General features: G+C 39.9%; 2 protein-coding genes across 2 annotated transcripts; one reads left to right on the top strand and one right to left on the bottom strand.

The window, feature by feature from the left end:
• Positions 1-987: 987 nt before the first annotated feature.
• On the bottom strand, positions 988-6,737 carry prpf19 (pre-mRNA processing factor 19). Its single transcript, XM_053428669.1, has 16 exons — positions 6,543-6,737; positions 6,182-6,331; positions 5,318-5,394; positions 4,839-4,980; positions 4,639-4,712; positions 4,473-4,538; positions 4,325-4,366; positions 4,123-4,197; positions 3,957-4,032; positions 3,743-3,852; positions 3,454-3,609; positions 3,277-3,346; positions 3,018-3,191; positions 2,796-2,878; positions 1,942-2,047; positions 988-1,840 (listed from the first exon to the last, which is right to left on the bottom strand). Exons 1-16 carry the CDS (start codon positions 6,559-6,561, stop codon positions 1,743-1,745), a joined length of 1,518 nt encoding a protein of 505 aa, XP_053284644.1. The 5' UTR covers positions 6,562-6,737; the 3' UTR covers positions 988-1,742.
• An 8,069-nt stretch (positions 6,738-14,806) lies between these two features.
• Positions 14,807-20,532, top strand: LOC128446223 (uncharacterized). The gene is made up of 7 exons (XM_053429220.1): positions 14,807-15,052; positions 16,752-17,024; positions 17,370-17,666; positions 17,924-18,078; positions 18,562-18,660; positions 18,749-18,793; positions 19,258-20,532. Exons 1-7 carry the CDS (start codon positions 15,001-15,003, stop codon positions 19,420-19,422), a joined length of 1,086 nt encoding a protein of 361 aa, XP_053285195.1. The 5' UTR covers positions 14,807-15,000; the 3' UTR covers positions 19,423-20,532.
• Positions 20,533-27,862: the final 7,330 nt, after the last annotated feature.

Genomic DNA, 27,862 nt, shown 5'->3' on the forward strand with positions numbered 1-27,862 from the left:
AGCACACCCAGACATGGTTAGATATAGTGCAGGAAATAAACAGGTTTGCGATGGGAAGGGTCACTTATTGTTTTAGAATGAAAGAAGACAGAAAACAGAGACATTTAGCTTTAGAGATAAAGGCATCAGCTCTGTAAATTATCAAGTGTATACCCTCTTGACAACTGAATTTGTGTATGTATGCAGAAAAAGCTTTTAAACGGGAAGACAATTATAATTAAAGCATGTTAAATCATCCAGTATCTAAAATCCCAAAATTTAAAGTTATAATAATATTCCTTACAATTTCAATAGGGCCTCAACCTGTCAGAACTCTGGCCCTAAAGAGCCTATCATAATTGCTTGTCATATTTAGAAAATGTAAAATAACTATGGATAATTAACTCAACCACAATCATTAAGTGCATATACATTTCCTCTTGGCATCAGTAGTGACTGTGGCAATATTAAAGATCCCCTTCAAGCGAAACAAGTCTCAGTGGAGTTTTTTTTATGCAGGACAATGAATTCCAAAGCAAGTTAAGTGACAGGTTTCATCGATTCTTTCTGCATCACTGGAAATTTCCAACTCTAAAATCAACTAAATCACATTTAAAGATTAACTCCTGGACAAGATGTAATGCAACTGCACTGAAATGTTTGTTCTATTTTCATCCATTTAATATTTCCACATTACTCTTCAGTTGGATGCGGAATCAGTGACTCACTAACAAGTGGTCTTGTTAAAAAAAATCATGTTCAGAGATACAGAACTTAAATTCCTGATCTGTGGCATATCAGACACTTTTCTTCTCAAGCAGATGAGTAAACCTCTTCTTAATGTCAAACTCTGGACTTTTGTCACTTTGAAGCTCAAGGACTAGATAAGTACCGAAACAACCCCTTAAAAGTTCATACACAAACATTTGCAGTGTAAATTTGTCATGAAAGACTTGAGCCAAATTGAACTCATTGAGCAACAGTGTAACCTGATGAAATGTCTGAAAATGGAGGCAAAGTAAAATCATTTTATTTCCTTTGGAGGATCAAACAATTCCTCTTAATCTGACAAACACATGAATGGCCATACAAAAGATATTTTATTTTACTGTAAAAGGGCAGCAACGGGTAAAATAGCAAGTAATGAGAAATATACAATTGGAAGAGAAAGACAAAGTAGAAATGAAACAAATGATGCAGGATATGAAAATGGGGGAGGTCACACCAGACTACATTTGTCAGAGGAAAATGAATCTCATACGACTGCTTGGTTGAACTGTTGGTCACAACAGATGATTTTACCCTAAAGATATTGTAATAAAGCGGGTCTACGTTAAAGTAAGTACGTTTTTGTCACACCACATTTGTCCAAGAGTGAACAACAACTATGGAGTTGTATCACAAGATATTTCAAAAACCTCCACACCCCCCCACCCCACACAAAGAAAATACTACAGTAAAATCATAACCGCTGCCAAATCACACTGGAACATGACACTGGCTTCTGTATCTTATTTAACATCATTTATATTTCAATGCCGACAAAATGTTGTTATCCTAGCCATTGTGCTGTGGTTTCAATCAGCAGTCTGTTTCATGTTCTTTCCTGGACATGACAACTAACACACTACAGAAGCAAAGTTAGCACTGATTTTGTTTTTTTATTTTTGTCCTAAAAATTACAGGTCTATAATAGGTCTGTGTCCAGGATTGCTGCTGCCAACCTCCCCTCACACCTGCTCCTATCTCGGATGTATGTTTCTCTACAAACTGTAAAATTTGAGACTTCTGTCCATTCCTGCAGAGGTCAGGAACTGAGCGTTCTCTCCAAAGGCCACTCCAGTCACCAACCCTGTATGGTCTACAGTTTGAAAGGACACAGCAATGTCAAAAATCTGCTCTTTTCAAAAGCAAATACCATATAACATGTGATAATTTTGACATGGCATTTCTCTTCCTCACCTGAGAAGTTGAGGACCTCGGACCACTGCTTGCAGATGTAGACACGGATGTCAGACCCTCCTACAGCAAGGTAAGTGCCACTCTGATCGAACACAAGGGACTTTACCTGAAACAGAAAAACACAAAAATGATTATTCCTTATTGTGAATCTGCGTTCACTTTCTGTTTGTAAAGCTCCAATTAACATTCTGTCTTGTTAGACTCTAACTTTGAGTCACCTCTATAACTACATCCTATTCAATACAGGGTTTCTGCAGGTCGCAATAAGAAATATAAGATTGAAAAAACAAACTTTAAAGATCATACTGAATACAAAATTAGCCCCATAATTGACGGAAGTTTAAGAAACCTGGGAAAGAACAATATGGAAAATGCCACAATACTTCATAATCAGCCTTATGTTAATCTTGTTTGTAGTTTGATTACTGTAGGCGAACATCCAACAGTTGAGAAAAAACTACAATACAACACAAACAAAACATAAAAAAATAAAATAAAATCGCCTTTTTTAGAGCAACACAGGTAGAATTAAAATAATGTTGACAGAATTAGGACCTACCTTAAATTATTGTAAGTCATTTTTTAACCTATTAACCTAATTATTTTCCTACTTTCATGCCTGTACTATAACATGAAGCTGAAGACACAAGATGACAATTTGGGGAATCAAGACCCCAAATAGTCGCAAACCACTGACCTGGTCTTATAGGTTATAACAATTCACCTACCATAACTCTACCTTTTACTAATGCAGACAATTTTACGTGTAGAGATGTTGACATGTAAAAGTCTAAGTTACGGTTTTATGGGTGGCTCCACTCTGCTATTTTTCTCGTTTATCCCTCTCGTCTTACCTCGTAGTTGTTGTCAAGATTGATTGTCTTGAAGTTCTTCAGTTTTCTAAGATCCCACAGTTTCACAGAGCTATCCTGGGCGCCTGAAGGAAACAACCAGAAAAGGTCACAGCTCAGTTCAGTGCCAATACAAAGGCTGAAGAGTTAACAGTTATTTTAGATCAGTGTAATTGTAAAGGTTCCTGAAACTTTACACAAAAAAATACTTTTATGAGTAGTTACCTGTGGCCAGATAGTATCCATTCTCAGAGAAAGCAATGGAGGTGACAGGACCAGAGTGGCCAGGGAAGTTGGCCACATTGGTGCGCTCCTTCAGATCCCAAATCTTGATTTGAGAGTCAGCCGTACCAGTGCCAAAAATGAGACCATCAGGGTGGAACTGGGCACAGGTGAGAGCTGTAGAGAGCAAACAGAAACATTACCACCTGGAAGAAGATTCATTCAGACTATGAAATTCACTTGTTAATATAGATGCACTTACCACAGCCAGCACTTTCATCAGTTACTTTGGTCAGGACTCTACCTGTCTGAATATCCGAGAAGGCCCAGTACTACAGGATAAAAAAAAAACCAGTTAATTTAGAGTGATAAAGAAGTTTTTCTAGCATCTTTGTAATTTATGGAGTCTGCCTTTATTTTCTTCCAGATGCAAACGTACCTGATCCTCTGAGGAGCTGAGCAGGTAGTCTCCAGTAGCATGCAGGGAGAGTCCAGTGACACCTCCCTCGTGGGCACGAATCACCTGGACACAGTTGCCTCCAGTGACAGACCACACGCGGATGGTGGTGTCTGGAGATGCAGAGAAGACCACCGACTACAATGGAAAGTTAAAAACAGTTGAGTTAAAAAAAATTAAGCTTCGCATGTGTTTAAATCAGCTTTTTCATTTAGTTACCTGAAGATACATTATTTTGCAAGGTTGATGTTTCCCAAAAAGGAAAAGTTACCTGAGATGGATGGTAAATGACAGAGGTGACCTTCTTTGTGTGACCCTTAAGTGTCGCCACAATCTGCTCCTCATTCTTGTCAAACACCACCACGTTCTTATCAGCTCCACCTAGGAGAAAACAGTCAGGGTTAGTATACAAGATGCGTCAAAGGATGAGTAGAAGGACAACAAATTTTAAAAAGGTGTAAAAAAGGAAACATTATTCAATGTACCGGTGAGCACTTTGTTGGTGTCTGAAGGACACAGATCCAAAGCCAGAATACCAGGAACACTGGCACTATGAAGACCCTGAAGGCAAAGAAACAGCATGTAGGTTGAATAACTTGATGAATCTGTTGCAGCCTCCTGATCGAAAAACAGACAGATGCATATACTCACGGCATGAGTTGCCACTTGGCGGTATTTGCTAAGGTCCTCGGCTCTAACCAGCTCCTCTGGCACAGTCTTTCCTCTCTGGAGAAATAAAGAACAGGCGTTACAGGTGTATATAAGCATTAAACCCAGCACCTCAATGTTTGCTTAACAATTCAATATTACTGCAGAATTTATCAATGAAATAAATCAAAGAGCAGTATAGTACCTTCTTTCTCTCCGTGGTAAGGATTGTAGCTTTGTCTTGGAGCTGAAAACAGAAGAAAAGAAAAACATTGAAAAACATCTTAGGGCTGCTACAAACATGGAAAGTTTGATTCCAAATAATGATTGATACAAGTTAAAGGAAGTCTTACCTTCTGGATGATCTCTGGAGTCATTCCAACCTGTTCACTAATCTCCATAGGCTCTCCACCGGCACCCTATGAGGGGAGGAACAGACACCGTTATCAGCAACTATGGCGAAAGACGATGGTGAGCATCAGCAGCATATCAGCTGAAATTAAGAATCAAATAACTCACTGCTGCATTCGGCTGAGAGGTGGGAACTGCCTGAGGGGCCACCAATCCAGCTTGGGGTTTGAGTGTGGCAAGAGCTGCAAGGAGGAAATACATCACATTAGAAAAACAGGCTCTCACAACATCATATAAAGTCACTCTTTATGGTTTACAACTGTGATAACTCACTACAGCAGAGGACAGGCAAACTGTAGTTAACTCACCTTCTCTCGCAGCAGTGACCTCTTTGGTGAGTCGAGCGATGACTCTGCAGGCGGCATCGTGTTGGTAGAGGGCGTGAGACAGTTCTTGGCGAGTAGTCTGCAGCTGCTGCCGCAAGGTGAAGCTGTGAAGCATAACGGCATCCTACAAAAGAAAAGACAATATCAAATAATGATTATCAACTTTGCTCATAATCACTAGAAAAGCTTTCAAAAAGAATCAGGGAGCATTTTTGAATTCAGTGCATTGTATGTGTTAGGTGAGAAAAAGAGTAATGCAAAATATAATTACAGCAACAAACCAAGATTTTCCAATCAGAACAGAATATGCTTAGTATTGTACTCTAGGAAAGCCACAATCACAAAAAAATACATTAAGTTCCTCCCAAAGTGTTGACATTGAGAATATTAGTTAAAAAACAATTGAAAGAAAAAATATCCTCTTTATCCCTCTTTGTCTCTTTAGAGTTAAGGGTACTTACCCACTCATCTTGAAGGGATTTGAGAATGGCAGGAATGCTTGTTGCTGATGGCGCCTTTGGTCTAATAGGATGGGACACTAGAAAAGGGAAAAGGTTCACATGTTCAGAACAAGCGGCCTCTCGTTAATAATTTGGTTTCAGGGACACTTGATAGGGAATAAATGTGAGAGTCAACCTTTACATTGTTAAGCGTGATTCCTTAACATAAGGAAGTACAATAAATATATTTATCTAACTTGTGTTAAAACCCCTGAAATAACTGCTCAACAGTGAAAAAGAATAAAATCTATTTGCAGAATAAGAAATATAACAAAGAAGTATTTTCCAAGCACAATTCCCCAAAACTTTCCAGTTCCTGCTGCTCAGTAAAGGGAATTGTTTTTGGGCGTCTTGGACTGTAAGTCACAATAAACAATATTGAAAAAACCCTAAAATTATCAAATCTAATTTATTTAGCTTGACATTAGAGAAATTTGTATCAAGAAACATCAAGATATATATGTTTATATATACAAAATAATCCCAGATCGACACTGATGTGACAAATCCTGCTAAAGAGATCTTACATGACAGGAAATTAGGTTAAACACTGCAATATTACAACATACAATCAACTATATTTTCCTGGATGATAATGTGTTTAGTTTGAATTACAGTTGATATTGTCTCCTCTTTACTGGGTTGTTCATGTTACTAATCTGAATAACCATTCTTATTGAGGTGGACAAAACACTAGAAGTACCCTTCAGTATAACGACGTACACATCAGCCTCCAAGCTGAACACACACGTCTATCCACACAATTTAAACTGGAGCGGGGCCGCTGCATTAGTTTTAGTTTAGTCTGGAAGCTGATTAGTTCACCTTTGATATCTACGAGTTGTTCCTCAGACAGCGGTTGTCCATTCATCGGGTCCGTCCCATTCTCCGCGATGTACTTCTCGATGAGCCGGCGCTCGAACACCTGGTTGGAGACGGGGGAGACGCACGGGTGCTCCGGCACCTCGTTGGAGACTGGGTGAGGAAACAAGAAGTTGTTACAGCCTTTTAAACCAGGCGATGCCGGCGGTAAAACCAGCGCAATCTACCAAGACCCGAGAGCTACCGCAAGTCAAAGGCGGCACTGCATGGCCGCTAGCGTTAGCTCAGTTGGCTAGTAGCATTAGCGCGCTCGCTAGCTAACCTGCACAGCCTCCGTCATTTCAATGAAAATAGCTTCACTTACTTGCACAAACCAAAGACATCCTCCCAACGTGACCCTGTGACTTTCTGAAATAATTTAAATAACGCTCAAACTGTTCGTAGTTGGTTACCGCCGCTAGTGCCCACTTAACTTATGTTTTGCTCAATTTGGAAGTAGCACGCTGTTCTTTCATTGCCGCTACAACCGTGGCTTATTCTTCCTCTACGCTTCCCTCCAGGCAGAGCGTCAGAGCATCGCGGGTGCGCCACTGCCCCCTACCGGAGGAGCGTCGTCACTGCTCTGTTCTAATACAAGGAAGTCTCTGTTTAAAGGTCCAGTGTGAAAGGAATCTATTGACCGAACTTTTATATAAAATAATCCTAGTGACGAGTGTTTTTCATCTAAATTGTACGAATTGTTGCTTTCTTTACCCTAGAATGGGACCTTTATATTGAAATACTTTTTACATCTGGAGTGGGAGTTCTCTACAGAGGCTGCCATGTTTTTTACAGTAGTCCAAACTGGGCAAGACAAACCCCTTTTGAGTTTTTATGACAACTGAAGGCTACCACAAGATCTCTTTCAGGTTTGGAAGGGGAGGGTGAGGAGAGGTGAGGGGAATTCAGCGGCAACATGACACTTCACCACTGAATTCTACACACTGAACCTTTAAACCCCATCAAATGTGAGTAAAGGCTGTTTTCTTCATTTCAAATATGCTGAACTGCTATTGTTTTTGTATCGTCATGTGACAACAACTCATATTACTCAAAACTACAATTACACTCAGTGGAGCGCATACCACAGCCAAGGCCCAACAATCCCCAAATAAAACTACATTTAAATTCACTTTATCTGGATTTTTACTTTAGATTTATTTGTATATCATGTTCGTAAAATTCATCAAGATCATTGCACTCTTCTCTAAAAAAAAATCTATGAAAATGTTCAAACATTTCCAATAACACAATATCAACGAAAGTAAGAAAAATACCTGGATACGCCCGCTGTCACAGATTCGCACCAAAATGTGATCAGTTGGGTAGTTTTTGCTTAGTTCGGCAAACAAAAAACATAGCCTCCTTTTGCACACTAAATATATATAAAAATCCACGGCAAATAAGATTAATAACTAATGTATAAAATAATAACTATTCGTCAAAACAAACAGCATATTTGATTAAAATAATCAGAAATATTTTGGTTAAAGACAGTCTACAGTTTATTGTTTGACATGTTAATATTGTAAAAAATATATCAAGCAGCAGTTCAACCTCTTTAGTCACTAAAAAGATGTGGTGATGATATTTTATTCCTATCACAAAGTTCACAGATCAACTAGCTATTGAACTACTTGGTGGAACATGTTACATTTTACACAATCACTACTACCGTTACCTTGAGGGTTAATACACTACATCATTGTAGAAGCCATCCAACAGATATTTAACATCAAAACAGATTGTTATCAAGAGTGAGTAATGTTTAAAACTCCTTAAATTACTGTACAGTTCTGAAAAATTCCCTTTTGCTAACCTGTGTATCATAACTTTATTGCCTGCATATCCCTAGAGATCACATTACACACACAAACATACCACATGTTTACACACACTCAGCATATACAGGACAGGTAAGAATGGTCCTGAGGGGTGTGGAGGTAGGTAGCAGCAGGAGATTTCAGGAGCACCAGCGGCAAGATTTGGGTGAAATAAGACAGGAAGGCTAATGTTCCACTCATGCTTCGGTAAAATTACATGAAAAAAATAAATAATTTACATGCAACATTGAAACCAGCCCGTGGAAACTGGGCTAAGCTGTAAAAGGCACATGTGAGATCTTTCTATTCCACCAGAAAACTATTGGTTGTCAATGCTTCATGTTTCTTCTTCTTTCAGATCAGCTCCCATTCTCCGTTTATGAGAAGTTCAGTTTATCTGAAGTGTACACGCTGCAGGACTCCGAGGTGTTCGTGTCCAGCGGCATTGTGGAAAAGTATTGTTGTGATTTGCTCCACCTTTCTCTATCTCCATCTGTTTTGATCTGGAACTGAACACAGTCCTCGGACGAGTGGAGGCAATCTGAAGCCCCGGCCACTGAGAAGGAAATCCTCCTCGCTTCTTCATTAGATGTATTCTTCTAGGAAAGAATGAAGACATAGGTTAAGAAACTATTTTAGTCTGTGACCATAGAATGTATGTAAAGATGAACTACATGGCTGTGCCCCAAAGGCTTAGCCAAAGTGTCTGGATCGCCACCTACTGGCGTGCTGCAGTCTACGTCATAAATCCTGCCTCTTCCATGTTAGTGGATGGGCCGGGACCAAACTATAAAGTCTGCGTCAAATACATTTTTCTAAAAGATGGTTTCTGTCATTGTAGGTAGTACTTGTCACATTGATGTATGTTCAAGCTGAACTGATGATATAGAAACAGGGTGAAACATCTGTGGCTGACTCATGATTGGTCTAGCATGTTTATTGAAATGACCTCTTTACACAGATCAAAAGTGCACAGACTCTGGCTCCAAATGCAAAAGATGGTAGTGTTTGTATTCTGTGGGTCTTAGCTTTAATTTTGGATAGTGAGAGGAAGAAGAGACTCGTTGTCCATCTTTATTTACAGTCTCTCTTTGTGACCTACAAATAATCACAGCGGAGAAGCTTAGAGTCGTATTACCTCAGTGGTTGAAATACGCCTCGGGGAGATCTCAGCTGTTAAACTGTGTGTTCCCTGGTTCTCAGCTCTCTGAGTTTCTGATCTGACCGGAGTGTAACTCTGGAAATAAAAACACAAGCACACATATAGCACATTCACACAAAATTAACAGTTTTAGAGGAAGTTAAAACCTGACAATATACTTCAGCTCATCGTCTTACAGTGTGATTAGGACTCGCTCTCGGGGTCCATTCTCTAGGTGTTCCAGGCTGCTGAGACTGACTGTAGTAGCTTGAGGGCTCAGAGATGGTCTGACTGTAGTCCTGCACACACACACACACACACATGATTCAACTACATTGTCATTGCACATATTAATATAAAGATAAACAATTACAGTGAAGGAACAATAAACCACTGGAGCAGAGGCAGTAAGAAGTCTAAAATGCAAATTAAATAAAATGTAAATTACTATTAAATGGAGGTAAATTTTGTTATTGCCTTAACTACAATATGTGTTGAAAATATTCCTTTGTTTGCACCATTCAGGAATTTTTTTAAATTAGCTATTTACTCGCTATTTGTATTATTATAATTTTCATTATTATATGCATATCAGTTGGTTTTGAGCTCTCCTAGATGCCTTTATTTTGAAGGGCCAGTGGCAGGGGAGATGGATCTGGATATACAGGTAGGCAGGGATATGACCAACAGCAATAGGAAAGAGCTTATTGTTTTAAACTAGGGCAGGAGAGCAGCACCACCCTTTGTTTCATTGTGAAAAATGGCCGAACAATGCATTATTTAATACAGTTCAAGCAGATATTTCCTCACCTGGATGTTAACTCTTGGCATGCGGTTGCAAATTGGAAAGCGTGAAATGAACATCATTAAACAAGCCAGTGACGCCAACATCCCAGAAAGAGCCTTGAGGGCCCCAAGCACTACTTCCCATATGTCTCCCTTTTCTGGAACGATTAGAGACACAGAGGTGGATAATGAGAGGAAAGGACTGTTGAGAAGCAAACACAGATCGATATGAAAAAGAAACTCAATGTTACTTACCAATCACCTGTAAAAAGGTGGAGGACACAAGGTTGCCATCTCCGTCTCTAATTTCATACAGCCCATCATGCCTTGAGCTCAGCCTTGCTATGAATACCTCATTGATGGTACCCTTTCTGCCCAGGGAGATGAGGCCCCTGTAGCGCACATCGTAGTCAGATATTTGTCCCTCGCGGATCAGCTGCACGGGTCCGCGGGGGTGCTTTGGGTCGAAAGGGCCCATGGAGGATTCATTAGGGTATCGGGTGGGGGTGAAATTGAGGTGGGTGTGATTAACAGGGAGAAAGAGGGGCAGGTTTAGAGTCTCCTTGCTGAAGCGGGTTACATTGAATGAGTGGCCTGACTCCATTTGCAGGATGATGAACAGAGGGAGAGGAGTGGAAAATGAAAGAAATGTGAGGGTATGATCAGATGTAAGATGGAAAAGGAAATATAAAACATCACTATTTCCACTGACAGTAACACAACGTTAAAGATAATCATCTTAAAACATTTAGCCTCTTGTGATGTTTCTCCTCTCACCACGGACGGTGAGGGTGCTGCGGGACAGCACCCTGCCCTGCGGGTCTCTCAAAGTGTAGTTGCCTTGGTCCACTTGCGTCACTCTCTCGGCCACCCAGAACTTCCCGCCTCGCAGCAGTCGACCCCGGACCGGATCGCCGGTCCCGGGGTCTGTGCGGTTCCAGACAACGATGGGCATGGCCTCAGACGGAGCTTCCCGGGGAGAGAACTCCAGGAGGGAGCCATTCTCAGGGATGTTATGCTCAAAGTTCTCGCCGTAGTTTCTGCGGTAGGACTTAATGCATTCTGCAGCGGGGTGAAGAAGTAAGAAGATGTTCATCAGTGGATTAAAGTATGTGAAGTTCCTGAGGTACTTAAGTAGTAAGTATTTTACTTTTTAACGAACTACATTTATTTGTGGTAATCCGACTTTTAGTTTTTGCATAATCTTGCTTGCAAACAGACCAACCAAGAAGCAAGAGGACACGCTGAGGTACAATACATGTATAAAAATGACATGGAAGTTTATTTTCCTCATTCTTCTACACCCTATATGAAAACCACATAGCCTGCACTACATAAGAAGCAACAAATGTCTCTGACTCCACCACCTACCATCAAAAAACATTGCTTACACACTGATGTATGAGCAACACCAGCCCAATAAATAAAAAAACACAACAGTGCTGTTTCTCTACAGCACCAGCACATTCTCCTTTATGAATATTTTGCTGATAATAAAATTAAACTTTTGAGCAAAGGACCTTTACTTGCAATGGGGTATTTTCTAACAATATATTGGTAATTTACATGAAAGAATCTGAATACATGATCAGATGAAGGAGAATGATCAAAGTGTTAAATTTCAAGAGTCAAAGAGGCATTTGATTGAAAACTCATGGGTTTGGAGCAAAAGGAAATTAGATGTACAGATGAATTGAAGGTCTCGTACCTGAAACAATCAGACGAACTGCCTCATCGGTGAATCCAGAGGACAATTTGATGGCATATAGTCCCTGATCCCTGTGAGACACTTCTCTCAGTACCAACATCTTGTCTCTGGTCCATTCGAACCGAGGGTCTTTTACCTGCAGTTCGTTAATAGGTTTTGACAATCTGTATGCACAAAGAAAAAAACACTACAACAACTATGAGCTCCGATAGACTTCCACTCACCATGGTTTTGTCCAGCAAGACACGTCTCGGTCCCTCAGGGTCTGGTGTAAAAGTCACTGTCCGGGAGGTGGAGTACACCGGCAGATGAAATTCCTTCCCAGCACAAACCAACTGGACTTCTTCTTTTTCCGCTGTGACAATGGAAAAGACAGTCAGGACACTCTTCAGAGAAAATGTTCTGTGGGTAGAGGATATTTAATGAAATGTGGCAGCAGACTCACCTGGTATGACCAAACCTGTTGGAAGGGTCGAATTGATATGATTATTATTGAACTTCTCCAGCAGCAAGCAGAGACCTCACAGGCAATGGAATATCACTTCAATTATATTTGTAGTGTACGTGTGTATAAGCTGGTCTGGAACTATGGATGTTGTTGATGTTAAAATATTGTTTCTGTTTTTAATTCAGGTGTTTAAGCTCATCACAGCACTAAGTCAGCACTTGTTAAAGTCACCATGCCTTCCACTGGCAGCTGACAGAGGTGATTGCTTAGTTGTAATTCTATTAGAAATTTGTCCATATCTTTTTAACATTGTTCTCTTGCATCGCTTAGAAACTTGGGATAGGACTTAAGGCCACTGCTTTTCTGCTACTTTCAGACTTTGGCACAAAACAGCCTCTGCTGTTTTAATTAATTTGTGGAGTTCCACAAGGTTCATGCTTGGACCACATTTAATTTCAGGTTATAAAGAACCAGGACTGTTCTTAATCCATGTTGACACAAGTGACATACAACTTTAAAGTTTGTTCCACTTAATTGCAATGCTACTACATCATACAGTCAGATACGTGGTACCGCCTCATCGAATGTCTAATATTAATTATAATAAATGAGACCGTTTATATTTTGTAGATTGAAAACAAACAACCTTTGAAAATCACTGTTGAAAATCTGTTGATTCCTATTTCTGTTTTCATGAACAAAAAAAAGATAGATGGACAGACATACAGACAGATGCACATAGATAGAACTTACCCCCAGCGAGGGGAATGGTAAAGAGGGCCGTGAGTAAGACATAGGGGGACATCTTCTCCTGTGAAGACGGACCAGTTTAAGTTTTCATCTTTAAACACAAAGAACAGATATGCACACAAACACACATACACACACACACACACACACACACACACACACACACACACACACACACACACACACACACAGAGAGAGAGAGAGAGAGAGAGAGAGAGAGAGAGAGAGAGAGAGAGAGTCATCCCTGTTCCCCTGCTCCTCTGGGAACATGCAGCAGCAGACATGCAACGACTTACACAAGGGGGAGCCCACACACAACAGTGTTGATGATGATGTCTCTGCAGATTGATCCCTCCTGCACGCGTCCACAAAAAGCATCCGCGCTCTCTGAGCCTTGGTCCATGACGCACAGTGAAGTCAGGTGTCAAACATGTTCCTCCAGCCGCTGCACATCGTCTGCAGCGACGCAGCGGACTACCAGGCCTTGAGACAGTGATCACACACACACACACACACACAAACACGTCCGTACAGCGTGTGACACATCCCACTCACCTGAAGGACGCGTGAGAACACGACTCCACGGCAGAGTATTGATGAGTGTTTGAGTGAATGAGGATAAGAGGATAACAACGTCCTCTGCGCGGCGCGCATGTGCACTGGCCACCTCTTCTATTTATGGCTATGGCTTGGTTGTATTCTCAGCAGCTCTTACGCAAAATACATCCCACGTTGCTTTAGTTCTTGCAAACAATTACGTCATTGGCGTAAAAGAGTGCACGGTTATAATGTGGAATCTGAGAGATAAGATTAGACAGAAATGTCCAATCACAGTACTGCAATATCTGCACTGATTATACTCATTTACATCTCACATAAATACTTTACTTTATACTCCATTACATATCAGATAGATGTACTGTACTGTATACTCCATTACATCTCACAGAAATACAGTACTTTGGGTCGGGGAACGTCGGGCCCCCGGATCGTCAATAATAGATTATTAGCGTTTGTACCATGTCAGAGTCTCAGTCTGTATCCTCCTCCACTGACCTGAGCTCACTCCACACTATAACTTCAAACACCAACACCCATCTCAAGTTATCAGGATCTGAACAGTACTGAAGTTTACTTTGTGTTGGTTGGTCTATTTGATACCCTCCAAGGTTCGTGAGACACACGCACACACACACTAGGGAGGTAAAGCTGGAATATTAATACATCCCATCCACTTTACTGAGCAGGTAACATATATGCATATGTCCTGAGCCAAATATTTATATATATTATTTATGTATCTGTTATCATTCATTCAGTCATTCACTTATTACCTCCGTCAAGTAGATTAAGATTTTGTCTATGTTTGTTTGATAGTCAGCAGGAATACACAAAAACGTGTTGCCTATCCCTAACCCACTTTTGGCTGTAACTAATTATTATTTTACATATCTATTATGTTTTTTTGCTGTGAAATTTTGGTGAATATTTAGCACGAGAAATGTAATTACTTCCGCCAAGAAGTTTGTTTGTTTGTTTATGAACAGGATTACACAAAAAGTACTTTTTGAGGACAGATGGGAGATGACCCATAAACAGTCTATGGACATGACCCAAGGAGGAACCTGGATCAGGGGGGTGATCCATGAATTTCTTTCACTTTCTTTCACATTTCACTGGGTTTTATAACATTTACCTTAGATTTCTCTCCCTGGAAAGTGTTACTGTGACATAACGACAGATTTACTGTAGATCATTGAATTGTGCTATTAGTGAACTGTCATATACGGGCTATGTGTGTCTCTCTTAATGCAAACACTGCATGGCTGATGATCTCCATGCTGCTGCTTCTCAGTCGAGCCCTAGAACCTTGGACAACAGCAGTTTCTGACCGTCCTCAAACGCACCGCGGATGTCCTTATGGCCACGCCCTGTTGGGTGGGTGTGGCCCAGAACACAAACACCCGGAGCAACAGTGTCTGTAACAACAGCACCGAGCGGAATGTGTCAGGCGATCAGTCCAGTCTGACGTGTGTGTGTGTGAGAGACATGAGTATATGATCAGTAGAGTGTCGATAGAACAGCGATCGAGTGTTGGACCCGTCGGGTCGTGGGGGGGGCCTCAGGATGTTGGTGTTTATGCTGCTGCTGCTGCTGCGGGCGGCCTCTGTGGACGCGGGTAAGTCACCGACATCATCCGAGCTGGAGATCAAATACAAACACTTTCACTTCGGTTTTCAAAGCAGTGGTTGGTAGTTTGATTCCAGACACGAGACATGTGATCGTCCGTGTGAAGTTTTGGAGGAGCTGGTCTGCAGACACACACACCTATTTTAGAGTAGACCCTGACTGCTGTCACGTGATGTAGGGGGACTGAGGCTACATGTACCGTTGCCTAAAGTTTGTGAATAGAAATCATTTTCTCCATCAGGCCACTCTTTGTGTAGACAATACTAAAGCAGACATATTGTCCTAATATATTATTCATAATTGGATTTGAGTTGAGGACACATCCGTGTCCTCTATTGTCCATTCGCCGCAGCTCCTCTCTCAGCCTCTGAAACACTGCAATTAAAGATGGACGACAATGATGACATTTTGGAGCCAGAGTTCTGATCGTGGTGTGGCCCGGCGGTATTGAGGTCACAAGCTTGACCAATCGTGGCTCAGTTTGTCCTGTCAATCATGACCCATCCCCTGAATCTATACAATTGAAGTCAATCGTAAGATATCGAATGCATTTTCCTTTTTCTGAGAAGTATCCCCGTAAGGAGTTGTTAGGAAACTACATGCATCTATATGACGCTTTTGCCCCTTTCTTATGACGTACATTATCTCAACGTTCTCCACCATTGCCATATGTGTTATTGTCTGACACTCTTGACTCTGTGCTGCTATCTAGTGGATGTACTGTTGCTAAGCCTATTTCCAAAGGTAAAGGCAGCATAAATGAGCCTTAAAGGTCCAGTGTGTAAGATTTAGGTGAAAGGGATCAATTGGCAGAAATTTAATAACAAATAATACAAGTGATGTTTTCACTGGTGTGTTTCACCTAAATTCTACAAATTGTTGTTTTCTTTACCGTAAAATGGGGCCTTTATATTTAAAAACTTTATATTTACATCAGGAGAGGGTCCTCTCTATGGAGGCCGCCTTTTTTTTTTTACAGTAGCCCATACTGGACAAACTAAAGTACTTTTGAGTAACCGAAGGTTTCCAAAGATTCTCCATCATGTTTGGAAGGGGAGGGTGAGGTGAGGGGTATTCAGTTGAAACATACAACTTCACCTCTAGATGTCACTAAATTCTACACACTGAACCTTTAAGGTACCCCTTCCAATAAAGTTCAGTCGGCTCATTGACCTAGCTTTGGTAATATATACATATTTATGCAATATTGGCCACTGACATCGCAAGGGTGCGGAGGAAAAGGAAAAAACTGAAAAAGCATAGTATGTCTTCTTTAACAAATAAAGAAAAGAAGTGCCCAGGGTTTTTTCAGCTACTCGGCTTGAGTAAGGATGTTAAGCAATCTATGCTATGTCCCTTGTCTCATTATATTTATTATTATGCTGTACAAGATTAAAATGTATTCTTATTCATATTAATATTTTGGGGCATATGGAAGAGATTTCTTATGTAATAAGCACTTTTACTAGTATTGATTTAAGTACATGTAGATAAAACGTATTTTTTTACTAGTTACAACGTATTTTTGCATCGTTCGATCTGACCACACCCTCCATCAGTGAACTCAGTTGTAATAAGCATCTGTCTCTGTGTAAATATATGAATAGTAGAAATGAAAGAGAGGCGGTGTGCTGTGATTTATAAGGTTTGTCCTCAGTGTTTTTTTTTTAATCCGCTGGGTTTCCTAGCTCCAGACTATTCCTATGAGAAGCAGTATGGGGAGACACTCACTGTCAGGATGTGGTCGAATGCTCTTTCACTCAAGTTCATCCCAGACAACACCAACTTTGAGTCAGAGATCTTCTTGAAACCCAGCGACCCTTCGGTCCCCGTGGACAGCAGGAGGAGTGTCTTTGGGGGCCACTTGGAGATCAAAAATCTAACCCAGAAAGACGATGGCATCTATGAAATGATCGGCCAAAATGAGAGAGTCCTGAAGACATGGTCCCTTGAGGTCACAGGTGAGACATTTTTAAACGTATTTAAAGTTGTGGCTGTGGCTCAAGTTAGGGTTTAATGGGGACTGTGTGCACGACTTGGTGCTTATACTTTGAATTTGGTACCTTTTGAACAAGGTTTGATCAGCAGTTTACAGTTTTTCTGCCAAGCTAAGCTAACAAGAAAGGAAATAAATGTGTTTCCCAAGATGCCATCTATTCCAATAAATCTGTTCCTGTAACCTGCTGTGCCGTGTGTGATCAAACTAGAACCTCACACCAAGAACCAGGTCTACATGGTAATAATCGGCTAAGATTAAGGCTGGAGTAGCTTTTAATGTCCTCTGTCTTGTGTGTCCTCTTTTCCAGCACAATATAAGGACCTTGAGCGGAAGGCTGGTGAAGAACTCAGATTCACATTTCCTCTGGTCAAGGACCACTGCAACATCCATTTCTTCCCAAAGAAAAAGGATGATGAATGGACGAGGTATGACACCGAGCTAGTTCGTAACGGCAGAACGGTGGATACCAACTCACTCTGCAATGACTTTGAATTTGTAAAACCGTGCGGGTTGAAGATGGAGATGCAGGAGTCGTGCGACGGACACTTTGAGGTCAGAGATCAATATGATGGAGTCGCCTTGAACCTGTATGTGGATTTGATGGGTGAGTATCCTTTCTGTTTTGTCGTAACTGAATTATTATTATTACTAAGTTACATTTTGACACTTTGTAGTGAACGATAATTCACACATTCATTTATTTCAAAAATCGCGTGGTCTGTAGTTGTCATACAAATGTGATAAAATACTTCTCAATTACTCAGATCCCGCCATCAGCAAATATTTCATGTTCTTGCAACTTACACAACCATTAAAATACAGACCTTGTTGGTGACAGCGTTTCTGCTCATATCCTTTCAGACGAACCTTTTGATTTGGGCTACATTGGAATTTGCGTTGGTGCTTCCCTGGCCTCACTTATCTGCTGCTGCTGTGTGAAACGCTGCTGCTGCAAAAGCTCCAAGAAAAAGGACACAGACTCTGCTGCCGCTGAAGTGGCTGTGGCTTACAACGAGGTGATCACATTGAAGTTGTTTTACACTGTGTGTGTGTGTGTGTGTCTGTGTGTGTTAGTGTGCGTGCAAGAGTGAAAAGTAGGGTGGCCCTAAAGCACAATTCGCATCGACAAATCACAACACATTATGGCATTAACTTTTAAATAAAAAGGTAGGTGCCTTCTGTAGACAGTGCTCGTCGATGAATGCACTGTGTCTTTGTATTTGTTGTGTTTTCTTATTTGTTGTGTTTTCTGAGCTGTTGCTTTGTTTGTGTCTGTTTTTGTGTTTTGTGATTTGTTGTGTTTGTTGAGTTGTTGTTTTATTTCCGTATCTGTTTCTATGATTTATTGCAGTGTTTTGTTAAATGTTGTATTTTAGGATTTGTTGTGTTTTAATAATCGCTGTAGTGTTTTGTGATTTGCACTTCAGGGCTACCGTAGAAAAGTCGTGCTGTTGAAACCATGTCATGCTCATTGTGTGTCTTGTATATCCAAATTGCAGTATGACCACACGACAGTGGCACTGGGGCCAGCGCAGCCCACTCCGCGCCCTGTGACATACTACACCGCTCCGCCTTCCCAAGCTCCGACTGGCCCGCTGGTTAGTGTGTGTTGTATCTCTCTAATCTTCTCGACAGTTGCACTCCTCTGTCCACACTGCTGATATGTTGTGTCTTTTTACTCTGCAGATACACAATCCTACTATAGTGAATGGGCCACCTGCTTATTCTGAGGTTTGACCTAAATTCACACACACACACTCACTGAGAACAGCTGATAACGTTAGTCCAACACATCAACGGTTTTGTGTGAACCCCCTTGATTGACTGTGTACAGGAAATTGCAGTGAAACCTAGAAACCCCCTAATGAGGCCGCGTGCCAAATACTCTCCAGCAAAAACTTAATGGTGAAGGTTTTGTTGAAGACTACTACCTCTGAATGTGTGTGTAGTAGAAGTCTCTCAAGACTTCTGGATTCACGAGATAGACTAATGGATCGATGATGATACAAAACTGCATTACATGCTAATCCAGCCAAATCATTGTGACAATTGTTTGGCTGGAACTTTCTTCATGTAGCACCTGTGTAACAGCATCTGCTAACATCTGCACATCAGACTGAACTAAGGCAGGCTGCTTGTGACTTGTGACTTGATCCTTTGATAGTGACTTTCACTGTTTGTCTCTTTCTCTTCAGGTTTCTGCTCCAGCAGAGCCGGCCGACGCTCCCGGTCCCTCTCTGCTCTCTGACTCTGGGCTGCAGTTTGAACTGAAGGGAATGAACTTTCCCTGTGCTCCCCCTCTCAGCGCAGATCCAACTTACATCAGTGTTTATACTTCCAACAAACTCGACTTCCTCTGAAAGCCTTGAATTTGAACGCTGCACTCATTGAATGAAAGGTTTGACATTGGGGATATATGCCTCATCTGGTTGTCTAAGGAACTGGCTCCAGCCAAGAAACAGTCACACAGCCTTGTCCATAAGAACAGAATTAAATAAGCAAAACATGGTAATCTGTGGTTTTTAGAAACACTGATGAGTTCATTCAAATAGTTAAACAGAAAGCAGAGATATGTTTTCCTGCCTATTTCTTTTGTCAATGCCCAGCTAAGCTTACCAACTGCTGGCTGTACTCAACCAGCCGTCATACAGGCTATAGGGAACCGACTCTGAAAGACACCCATCCATTGAAGATTCCATAACGCTCCGTTGTGCCAAATTTGACCAGACTGGATAAACAGGGAAGTAGCAGGAGAAAGGGAAGACCATAGGTTTCACTTTTATTTGAGATCACTCTGATCTTCGAAAGCCATGTGGGACGATCAGTGAGTTTAAAGCCATAGGTAAAAAAACATCCACTCTCAAAAGCAAGTCCTTCTGCAGGTCTTGTCAGGAATACCTCATCTGTTACAGACCAGTTTGCCTGTGAAAAACCTGCATCAGGGAAGCTGTGGATGTTCACTCACATTTGTAGAGATGCAAAACTACTAACTGACAATTTTTCTCAGGTCCGTCCACGCACAGACTCGAATGGTTTCTTTTTAATCGAATGAAAAAAGACCGTATGATAACTTGAAAGATACCAAACACCGAGGTTGCTTTTTTTCCATTGTTCTTTCGATGAAGACTTTAACACACCTCTGTGCCGCACTCATCTCAGCACCGTGCCTTGACCACGCAACTAAACATGAATGTAGGCGCACAGACGCTCACACATGCTCACTTCACCTTCTTCCTGCATGTCTCCTCCCTCTCATATATGCACTGAACACAACAGTAGATTTTTATTTAGCTTTTACGACCCATGTGATAGTTATTCAATTAGTTGTCGTCATACTCTGCATGTCGTAGTGCATTCAATTCTGTAGATGGGTTGGATGTTGTTGAAACTGTAGTTGTAACACATGTTAGAATCCTGTTTTTGTATCATGGTGTATTTTACGTCAGGAGTATTAAACCTAACAACAAGGATCTGTGTCTGTGCTTTGCTTGCGTATCTTATCTTCACATACACTATAATTTACTTGAAGATTTTAGACAACACCTCAACTACAAGCACCACCCCCCCAACCAACATGTCAGCTGGCATTCAGAAGCTCCTCGGAGCGCATAAATTCCTGACAGCATACCGACTGGTTCACAAAGGAAGCACCGCCGAGCAGGAGTTCAAATACGACTGAGGCTGTTGTGTGTCATGAAGAAGAAGCACAACTCTTTCTTTGTGGACCCATTTGTTACACTCACTGAGCCTGAAAACCCCTCCAGGTTTATAATCCCTGCTTTGTTTAGGGATGTAAACACTGCTACATGCATTTGAACTCTATTCAGAAATGACATGGACATTGAAATAGAAAACCCATTAACCTAACTGAAGAAAACCAGGCTCCCTCTGAAGGCCCTACTGAATCCTTCTGATCTTTTAAAATTATGTAAATTATGACTTCTCTACCTCCACCAAGGCCCAACAGTTCCCTTCAATTCAATAAAAAAACACCAAACCTCACACATACAGGTAACAGTCCCATAAATGTGCCTGATTCTCAAATGAAGAAAATTTATTCTGGATCCACCCCCTGATCTGGATCTGCACCAAAATGTAATGTGCTCTTCCCTGACACACACACCCCATCTTCCATATAGGTTTGAGGAAATCTGTCATGTTGATTTATCTTGCTTACAAACAAACAATGTGTGAAAACAGAATCTCCTCAGAGGGGTAACAATCATGAGTAACCTAGAGGAATTGAAATCTGATCGTTTCTGATCACTTTCTGATCTGATTTCTTTTTTTTTTTAAACAAGGTTCTCTTTTCAGAATACTCAGTCATTTGATCCATTGATATAACAAATATAAATCACTAAAATATTTAGTCAATCAATCAAACTTTATTCGTATAGTCCATATTCACAAATGACATTTTGTCTCAGAGGGCTTAATAAGGTTGGACAGCCTCAAGGGGAATGGTAAAGAGGGCCGTGAGTAAGACATAGGGGGACATCTTCTCCTGTATAGGCGGACCAGTTTAAGTTTTCATCTTTAAACACAAAGGACAGAGATGCACACACACACAAACTATCTGTAGATCTCTGTAAGCTGGTGTTTTCTTAATCCATTAGCTTCTAGATTTGTGTTTTTTTCTACATTATAAGATACATTGTATTGTAAAACATCACAGTATAACAGGAAACATGTAACATGTTCATGTAACAGTTTAGACAGTGTAAGTATATGTAGTGATGAGAAAGCACTTAGAGTGACAGTGAATGTAAATTTGGTTCAACACATATATCCAGAATAAAACAGGACGGGAAGCTGAGATATCAGAAGTATAACATTTATTTAATTCGTGCAAATGATTTAAAAAGACTGATTAAACAGCACAGTGACAAGTGCAACGGTTTGAACTACTGGCCTGGACTGTATATAATTACAGAGTAAAGAGAAATTAAAGGCTCCAGACCCAATTTTACAACGCTAAAATATCATGCATTAAAACAAAACACAGCACACTTTAAGAAACACTGCAAGCGATATAATACAATAAAAAGGGCAGAAGAGGGCCTACAGTTTTGGAGCCAATAACTCATCAATATTCAAGTCCTCGCACATTGCTATAGAACCAAATAAAATAAAACAAAACAAAGAATCCAATAATCAAACCAATTAATAAGAAAGAAACTAAATCTAAACAAGGCCAAATAATTAAATTAAATCTAAATAAGGGAAAAAAACAGTGACGTAAATATTCTGCTGGAGGCAGCCCTAAATAACAAACATGTTATATTTAGGTCACACAATTTAAACCAGTTTATCAAAATGTTTAAAAACATTTACAAACATAAAACACATCATAATGTCATACCCAGTGTTGCCACAGTTACTTTGAAAAAGTAACTGTTACTTTACAGATGACTTTATTTTAGATTACAAGTTACTTTATTTAGTTACATTCAGCAGCTGCCGACAACACCCCCGCCGCCTCAACATAAAAATGACAACTGGTTTTGCCAACACTCACTTTATTAGAAACCGCGCGAACGGAGGGTTCCCCCAGTGGGCGCCGTAGCTGAGGTGATACGCGAGAAGGGCCCGACACTACTACCGATGTTCGGCAAATACATCGGTGCAACACTAGATATTAGATATTTCCCATGGCACACCTGATGATCTCTCACGATACACTAGTGTGCCGCGGGACGCTGGTTGAAAATCACTGGGCTACATGACTTCACTCCCAGAGACGCAAGAAGAAATCAAATATATATTTTACTATCAATGACTAAATAGTAACGCACAGTGACTTGGACAAGTAACTTTAATCTGATTACTGGTTTGGAAATAGTAACGCGTTAGATTACTCGTTACTGAAAAAAGTGGTCAGATTAGAGTAAAACGTTACCGGCATCACTGGTCTGGACCTCATTTAAGTAGAAACAGATTGAAGAATGATAATTAGGTCTAATAAGATGGAATTTCCGTAACTATGTCAAACAGCAACAGCATCACAGGGCTGCTTTTAAAGCACTTCTGGTCAAATGTAACCAAACGCATGCATGCACACGAACAAACACACTCACACAAATGGTACATGAGGCCTATGACAACCACTATTATTTTCTTCATCATAAAATGTAAATATTTATGTTGTTTCTGCAGAATATCGTGCCTACTAATTATAATCTGTAAATAGTTCAAAGTTTTATGAAAATATGTTTTTTTGTGATCTCGCTGAGAGTTATACGAGAAGATGAACCTGGTTCTGTTCCAATACATCAAAATCCACAAGGACATCAGGAACTTACTGTTCCTGGACAAACATACCCTGACCACAGTGTTAGGTTTGGAGTTTGTAAACAAGATCTCATGTGGTATTAAATTGCTTTTAGTGATGATAGTAAATAGGTTTTATTAGCTTCTGAGTCTTTGTTAGCAAGCCTTGACACAATAACAGGGGAAACAGTGAGGCTCCATCTAAAGCCGACAAAATCTGTGTATTAATGAATTAACATGTTTGTTTAATCTGAGGAATTAAAGTGAAAGTGCAACGAGTCACTGCTCAGGAAAGAAATGATCAGACTGGTGAATTATTATTATATTTATTTCTGAACTTTGATCAGATCATACTAATTCAGTTTGAGAGATGCATGTTGAGATAAGCATTTTTTCTTCTGCCTGAACCTTTTCAGTCACTAATGGCCCAACTGTCAATGGCAGAAAAAAGCCAGACAATCCGTTTGAGTTTAATCAAACTGCAACAAATTTCACACACTCATAGATATCAGTTCCCAAGATCAATGAAGTATTTCCGGGGAATATTTTCTCAATGTTAAAGAATGTGAAAAAAAAATTCCTGGATCTGAATCGGCCCCCAAATAAATTGGGTTCTTCTCTAACATTTTTTTTGCACCCTATTGCACAGCATCCTTAAAAGCAAGACACCGCAGGGAGTTGAACCCTGTCCTGACAGAGTCAGGAGTGCCACCACCGGGGTCTTTTGCTTTTTTGTTTTTGTGGTAATAAGGGCAAAAGCAAAACCTGGAGGAACAAAACCAAGACTTTGTTCCCCCAGTAAAAAGAAAACCACTCAGCACCTGGCTGCTATATTATTCTATCACCACATTGGGATTTATCTCAGTCAGGAGGCCCTGTGGCCAAGGAGAAATGCTAGTAAAGCATTATTGTTACTAATTATTTGAGGTTAACATAAAGCCAGTTCCTAGATGTAATTTTTCAACTACAACATTGCAAAAGTTCATTATGAAAAGTTAAGCCAGCTGCTTACTACCTGCTCCAGGTTAGAGGACTTCGTTCTTGAGCCAGCAATAGTGCGAGCACTATTATTTCTGTGAAGAGAAGTGCAGGGATAAACCCAACCCAATAGCAATATAAACTACTGCAACACATTTGCACTGCATTTCAGACCAAATTAAAGCTGCACCATGCGCGATTTCAAGATCTTAATATGAGCAACCTACCACCTGCACAGTTGCATAAGGGCTAGCAACTGAGGGCTAATCATTTCAATCCATTGATCAAAAAGCAACCTGAATCCCATTGTTCAAACTGCATGTTGGTTGAGATGATTCCTGTGTTGTCTCACGTAGATCGCATTCTTCCTCCGGACTACTGCAGATAATGTCAGAATCAATGATGGTCCATCAGATCTTCCCCTGATGGACTAGAAATGTGAATACGTTTAGTGACCTTACCTGATGCTTGATGCGCAAGGGAACTTGTACAAACAATGAGTTTGGAGTTCCTGGTGATCTTGGGTATTGGAAAGCGCACAGGAACCAGCAAACTGAAAAATGCAAAGGAAAAAGCGTCTCCCCACAATATCCTTCCCCAAATACAAGCAGTACAACACTACAAGACAATCTCTGGAATTACAGTAATCCAAATTACAACAGAGGGCCAACTGTTTGACTGACTACAATTCAAAGTGGTAACCTTTTTCCAGAGGAAGCTTTTAAATACCACAGACCTGAACGCGAAGGATTCTTCCTTTATGAACCGTAGGTGTAGACTTGAATGTAGATTTTGGAACGGCGGCCCATATGACTTAATCTGCAAGAGTCAAGAATACACAGTCCCCTACCAACCCAACACAGCAACTTGAATCCTGTACAGAATTACAATGATTCTAGAAAGAGACTAGTTACCGCACTCCCTGGGAAAACAGAACGTCTTGCTCCATCTGGAGACTAGTTCTGAAGCTGCTTTCCTGTGATAGTGTCCATCTTGTTGGTGCACCTGGAAGTTTCCTATTCAAGGCCTTCTGTGCTGGTAACATGGAGCTGAGAATTCTAGGGAGAGACTGATTAAGGCCAACCCCCCCCCCCCCTCCCCATAACAGGCCATAGTGTAACATAAATGCAAACACAGAAATGGATTGTCTTAACTGCATCTTTGTTTTTTCAAGGACAAAGTTGTTTCCTTTGTTTGCAAAACGAAATTAATTTGTCTCTTATCGTTGCTGGATTTAGATTATAATTTACTTTTCTCTCTTTTCAGTCGTCTTCAAATCTAATTGTTTTGATATATATAGCTTAATTGTTATCTGAATTAATCCTTGACTTTGAGATGAGTCTGCATTAATTCAGACTTTTTTTAGTTCGTTGACTCCAGTAATATATGTATATTAAAATTTGATCTGAATTTAGATCAAATTTAATCTAAATTAAATCCTTAATGTTGCAACATGCAAAGTTACCAACAACCAGTTCATTCTAATAATGAGGGAGTTGAATAAAAATGGGCTTTAAAAAACTTGAGGATTCTGAGATTGGGATTAAGGGCCTCTGGCTCTAGCTCCATAGGAGTTAAATAAATATATTCAAAATACCAATTACTGATTGTGTCCGATTTGATTTGAGGTAATACATTTCATAAAATGTTTTGACTAAATAAACTAAAATGTTGGAGGTTACATGTAGACTTGTCGTTAAATTGGTTGGCTGATGAAATTGGCCTATACGAGCCGTTCACACAAATATGTATCCTATATATATATTTTCAGATATGAAAATCTTTGTACCACAGAATAAACAAAGAAGAAAATGTATTTGTGTTTTCTTATCTTTCATTAAGTTTTATGGTAAAACATCAAGCCCCAATTATTTCTTTATACGATAGTTTGACAACCAGATTTCGGGATTACTGTTGTGTTCTTTTTTTTTTTATATGCAACTGCCAGTGTTTAAAACTCTGAACAATGTTAGCATCCATTTATTAATTATTCTAGTTTTATATTATTTGTAAAAAGGTACGTTTGGCAACATTCATACAAATTTTAAATGCATACGAGTTAGCTGTAAGGTTAATTTTCATCAGCAGTCACTTTGCCAGATGATATTACGCATCCTGAACTTTCAAAATAGCGTGGAATAGTAGAATATAATTTGCATAACCCAGGGATAAATTCTACTTTTAAGAAATTGAATTTGAGTGACCTTACGTGATGCTTGATTCGCAAGGGAACTTGTACAAACAATTATTTAGGAGTTCCTGGTGATCTTTGGTATTGGAAAGCGTTGTATTCATACTTTTGAGCATTGCCAACTAAGAATGGCGTATTTTTAGTTAACCACTAAAGGTCATTTTTTTGAGTGACTTTCCATCAGTGATGGAGTGTAGCACCGTCAACATTTTTAAGTTAATTTCCCCTAGCCTTTAAGTTGTGTAAAATCAAATTTTTTAGTAAATGAATAGTCAGTGCAATGTAAATCTAATAAGCATTGTTAATTTAATTTGATTGAGCACGTGGGAATTAACATTTTTAGGTAATGTACCAAATAGATTTAAATTCAGATAAACTAAATTTCTTTAAAAAAGAATTAAAATGTTCAAGTTGACAAATGTAAATTTTTTAAGTACTACTTAATTTAAAAGTTAGGTTCTGTTACTTAATTTTTTTTAGGTAATAAGTTACCTCAAATATTTTGAGTGCTGTGAACTTGTTCGGTTAAAGAGACTTGTTACCGCACTCCCTGGGAAAACAGAACGTCTTGCTCCATCTGGAGACTAGTTCTGAAGCTGCTATCCTAAGATAGTGTCCATCTTGTTGGTGCACCTGGAAGTTTGCTATTCAAGCCCTTTTGTGCTGGTAACATGGAGCTGAGAATTCTAGGGAGACACCGATTAAGGCTCCCCCCCATAACAGGCCATAGTGTAACATAAATGCAAACACAGAAATGGATTGTCTTAACTGCATCTTTGGTTTTTCAAGGACAAAGTTGCTTCCTTTGTTTGCAAAGCGAAATTAATTTCTCCTATCATTGCTGGATTTAGATTATAATGTACTTTTCTCTCTTTTCAGTCGTCTTCAAATCTAATTGTTTTGATATATATAGCTTAATTGTTATCTGAATTAATCCTTGACTTTGAGATGAGTCTGCATTAATTCAGACTTTTTTTTGTTAGTTTACTCCAGTAATATGTGTATATTAAAATTTGATCTGAATGTAGATCAAATTTAATTTAAATTAAATCCTTAATGTTAAAACATGCAAAATTACCAAAAACCAGTTCATTCTAATAATGAGGCAGTTGAATAAAAATGGGCTTTAAAATACTTGAGGAGTCTGAGATTGGGATTAAGGGCCTCTGGCTCTAGCTCCATAGGAGTTAAATAAATATATTCAAAATACCAATTACTGATTGTGTCCGATTTGATTTGAGGTAATACATTTCATAAAATGTTTTGACTAAATAAACTAAAATGTTGGAGGTTTCATGTAGACTTGTCGTTAAATTGGTTGGCTGATGATATTGGCCGATATGAGCCGTTCACACAAATAT

The sequence above is a fragment of the Pleuronectes platessa genome, chromosome 8 (assembly GCF_947347685.1).
Source record: "Pleuronectes platessa chromosome 8, fPlePla1.1, whole genome shotgun sequence".
Lineage (NCBI taxonomy): Eukaryota > Metazoa > Chordata > Actinopteri > Pleuronectiformes > Pleuronectidae > Pleuronectes > Pleuronectes platessa.

Coding starts and splice junctions, on each gene's coding strand:
- prpf19 (XM_053428669.1), bottom strand. Junction 4,033..4,122: donor GCCAAGTGGCAACTCATGCC/GTGAGTATATGC, acceptor CTTTGCCTTCAG/GGTCTTCATAGTGCCAGTGT. Junction 3,853..3,956: donor CACCAACAAAGTGCTCACCG/GTACATTGAATA, acceptor GTTTTCTCCTAG/GTGGAGCTGATAAGAACGTG.
- LOC128446223 (XM_053429220.1), top strand. CDS start 15,001: ATGTTGGTGTTTATGCTGCTGCTGCTGCTGCGGGCGGCCTCTGTGGAC. Junction 17,025..17,369: donor ATGGTCCCTTGAGGTCACAG/GTGAGACATTTT, acceptor CCTCTTTTCCAG/CACAATATAAGGACCTTGAG. Junction 18,794..19,257: donor GGCCACCTGCTTATTCTGAG/GTTTGACCTAAA, acceptor CTTTCTCTTCAG/GTTTCTGCTCCAGCAGAGCC.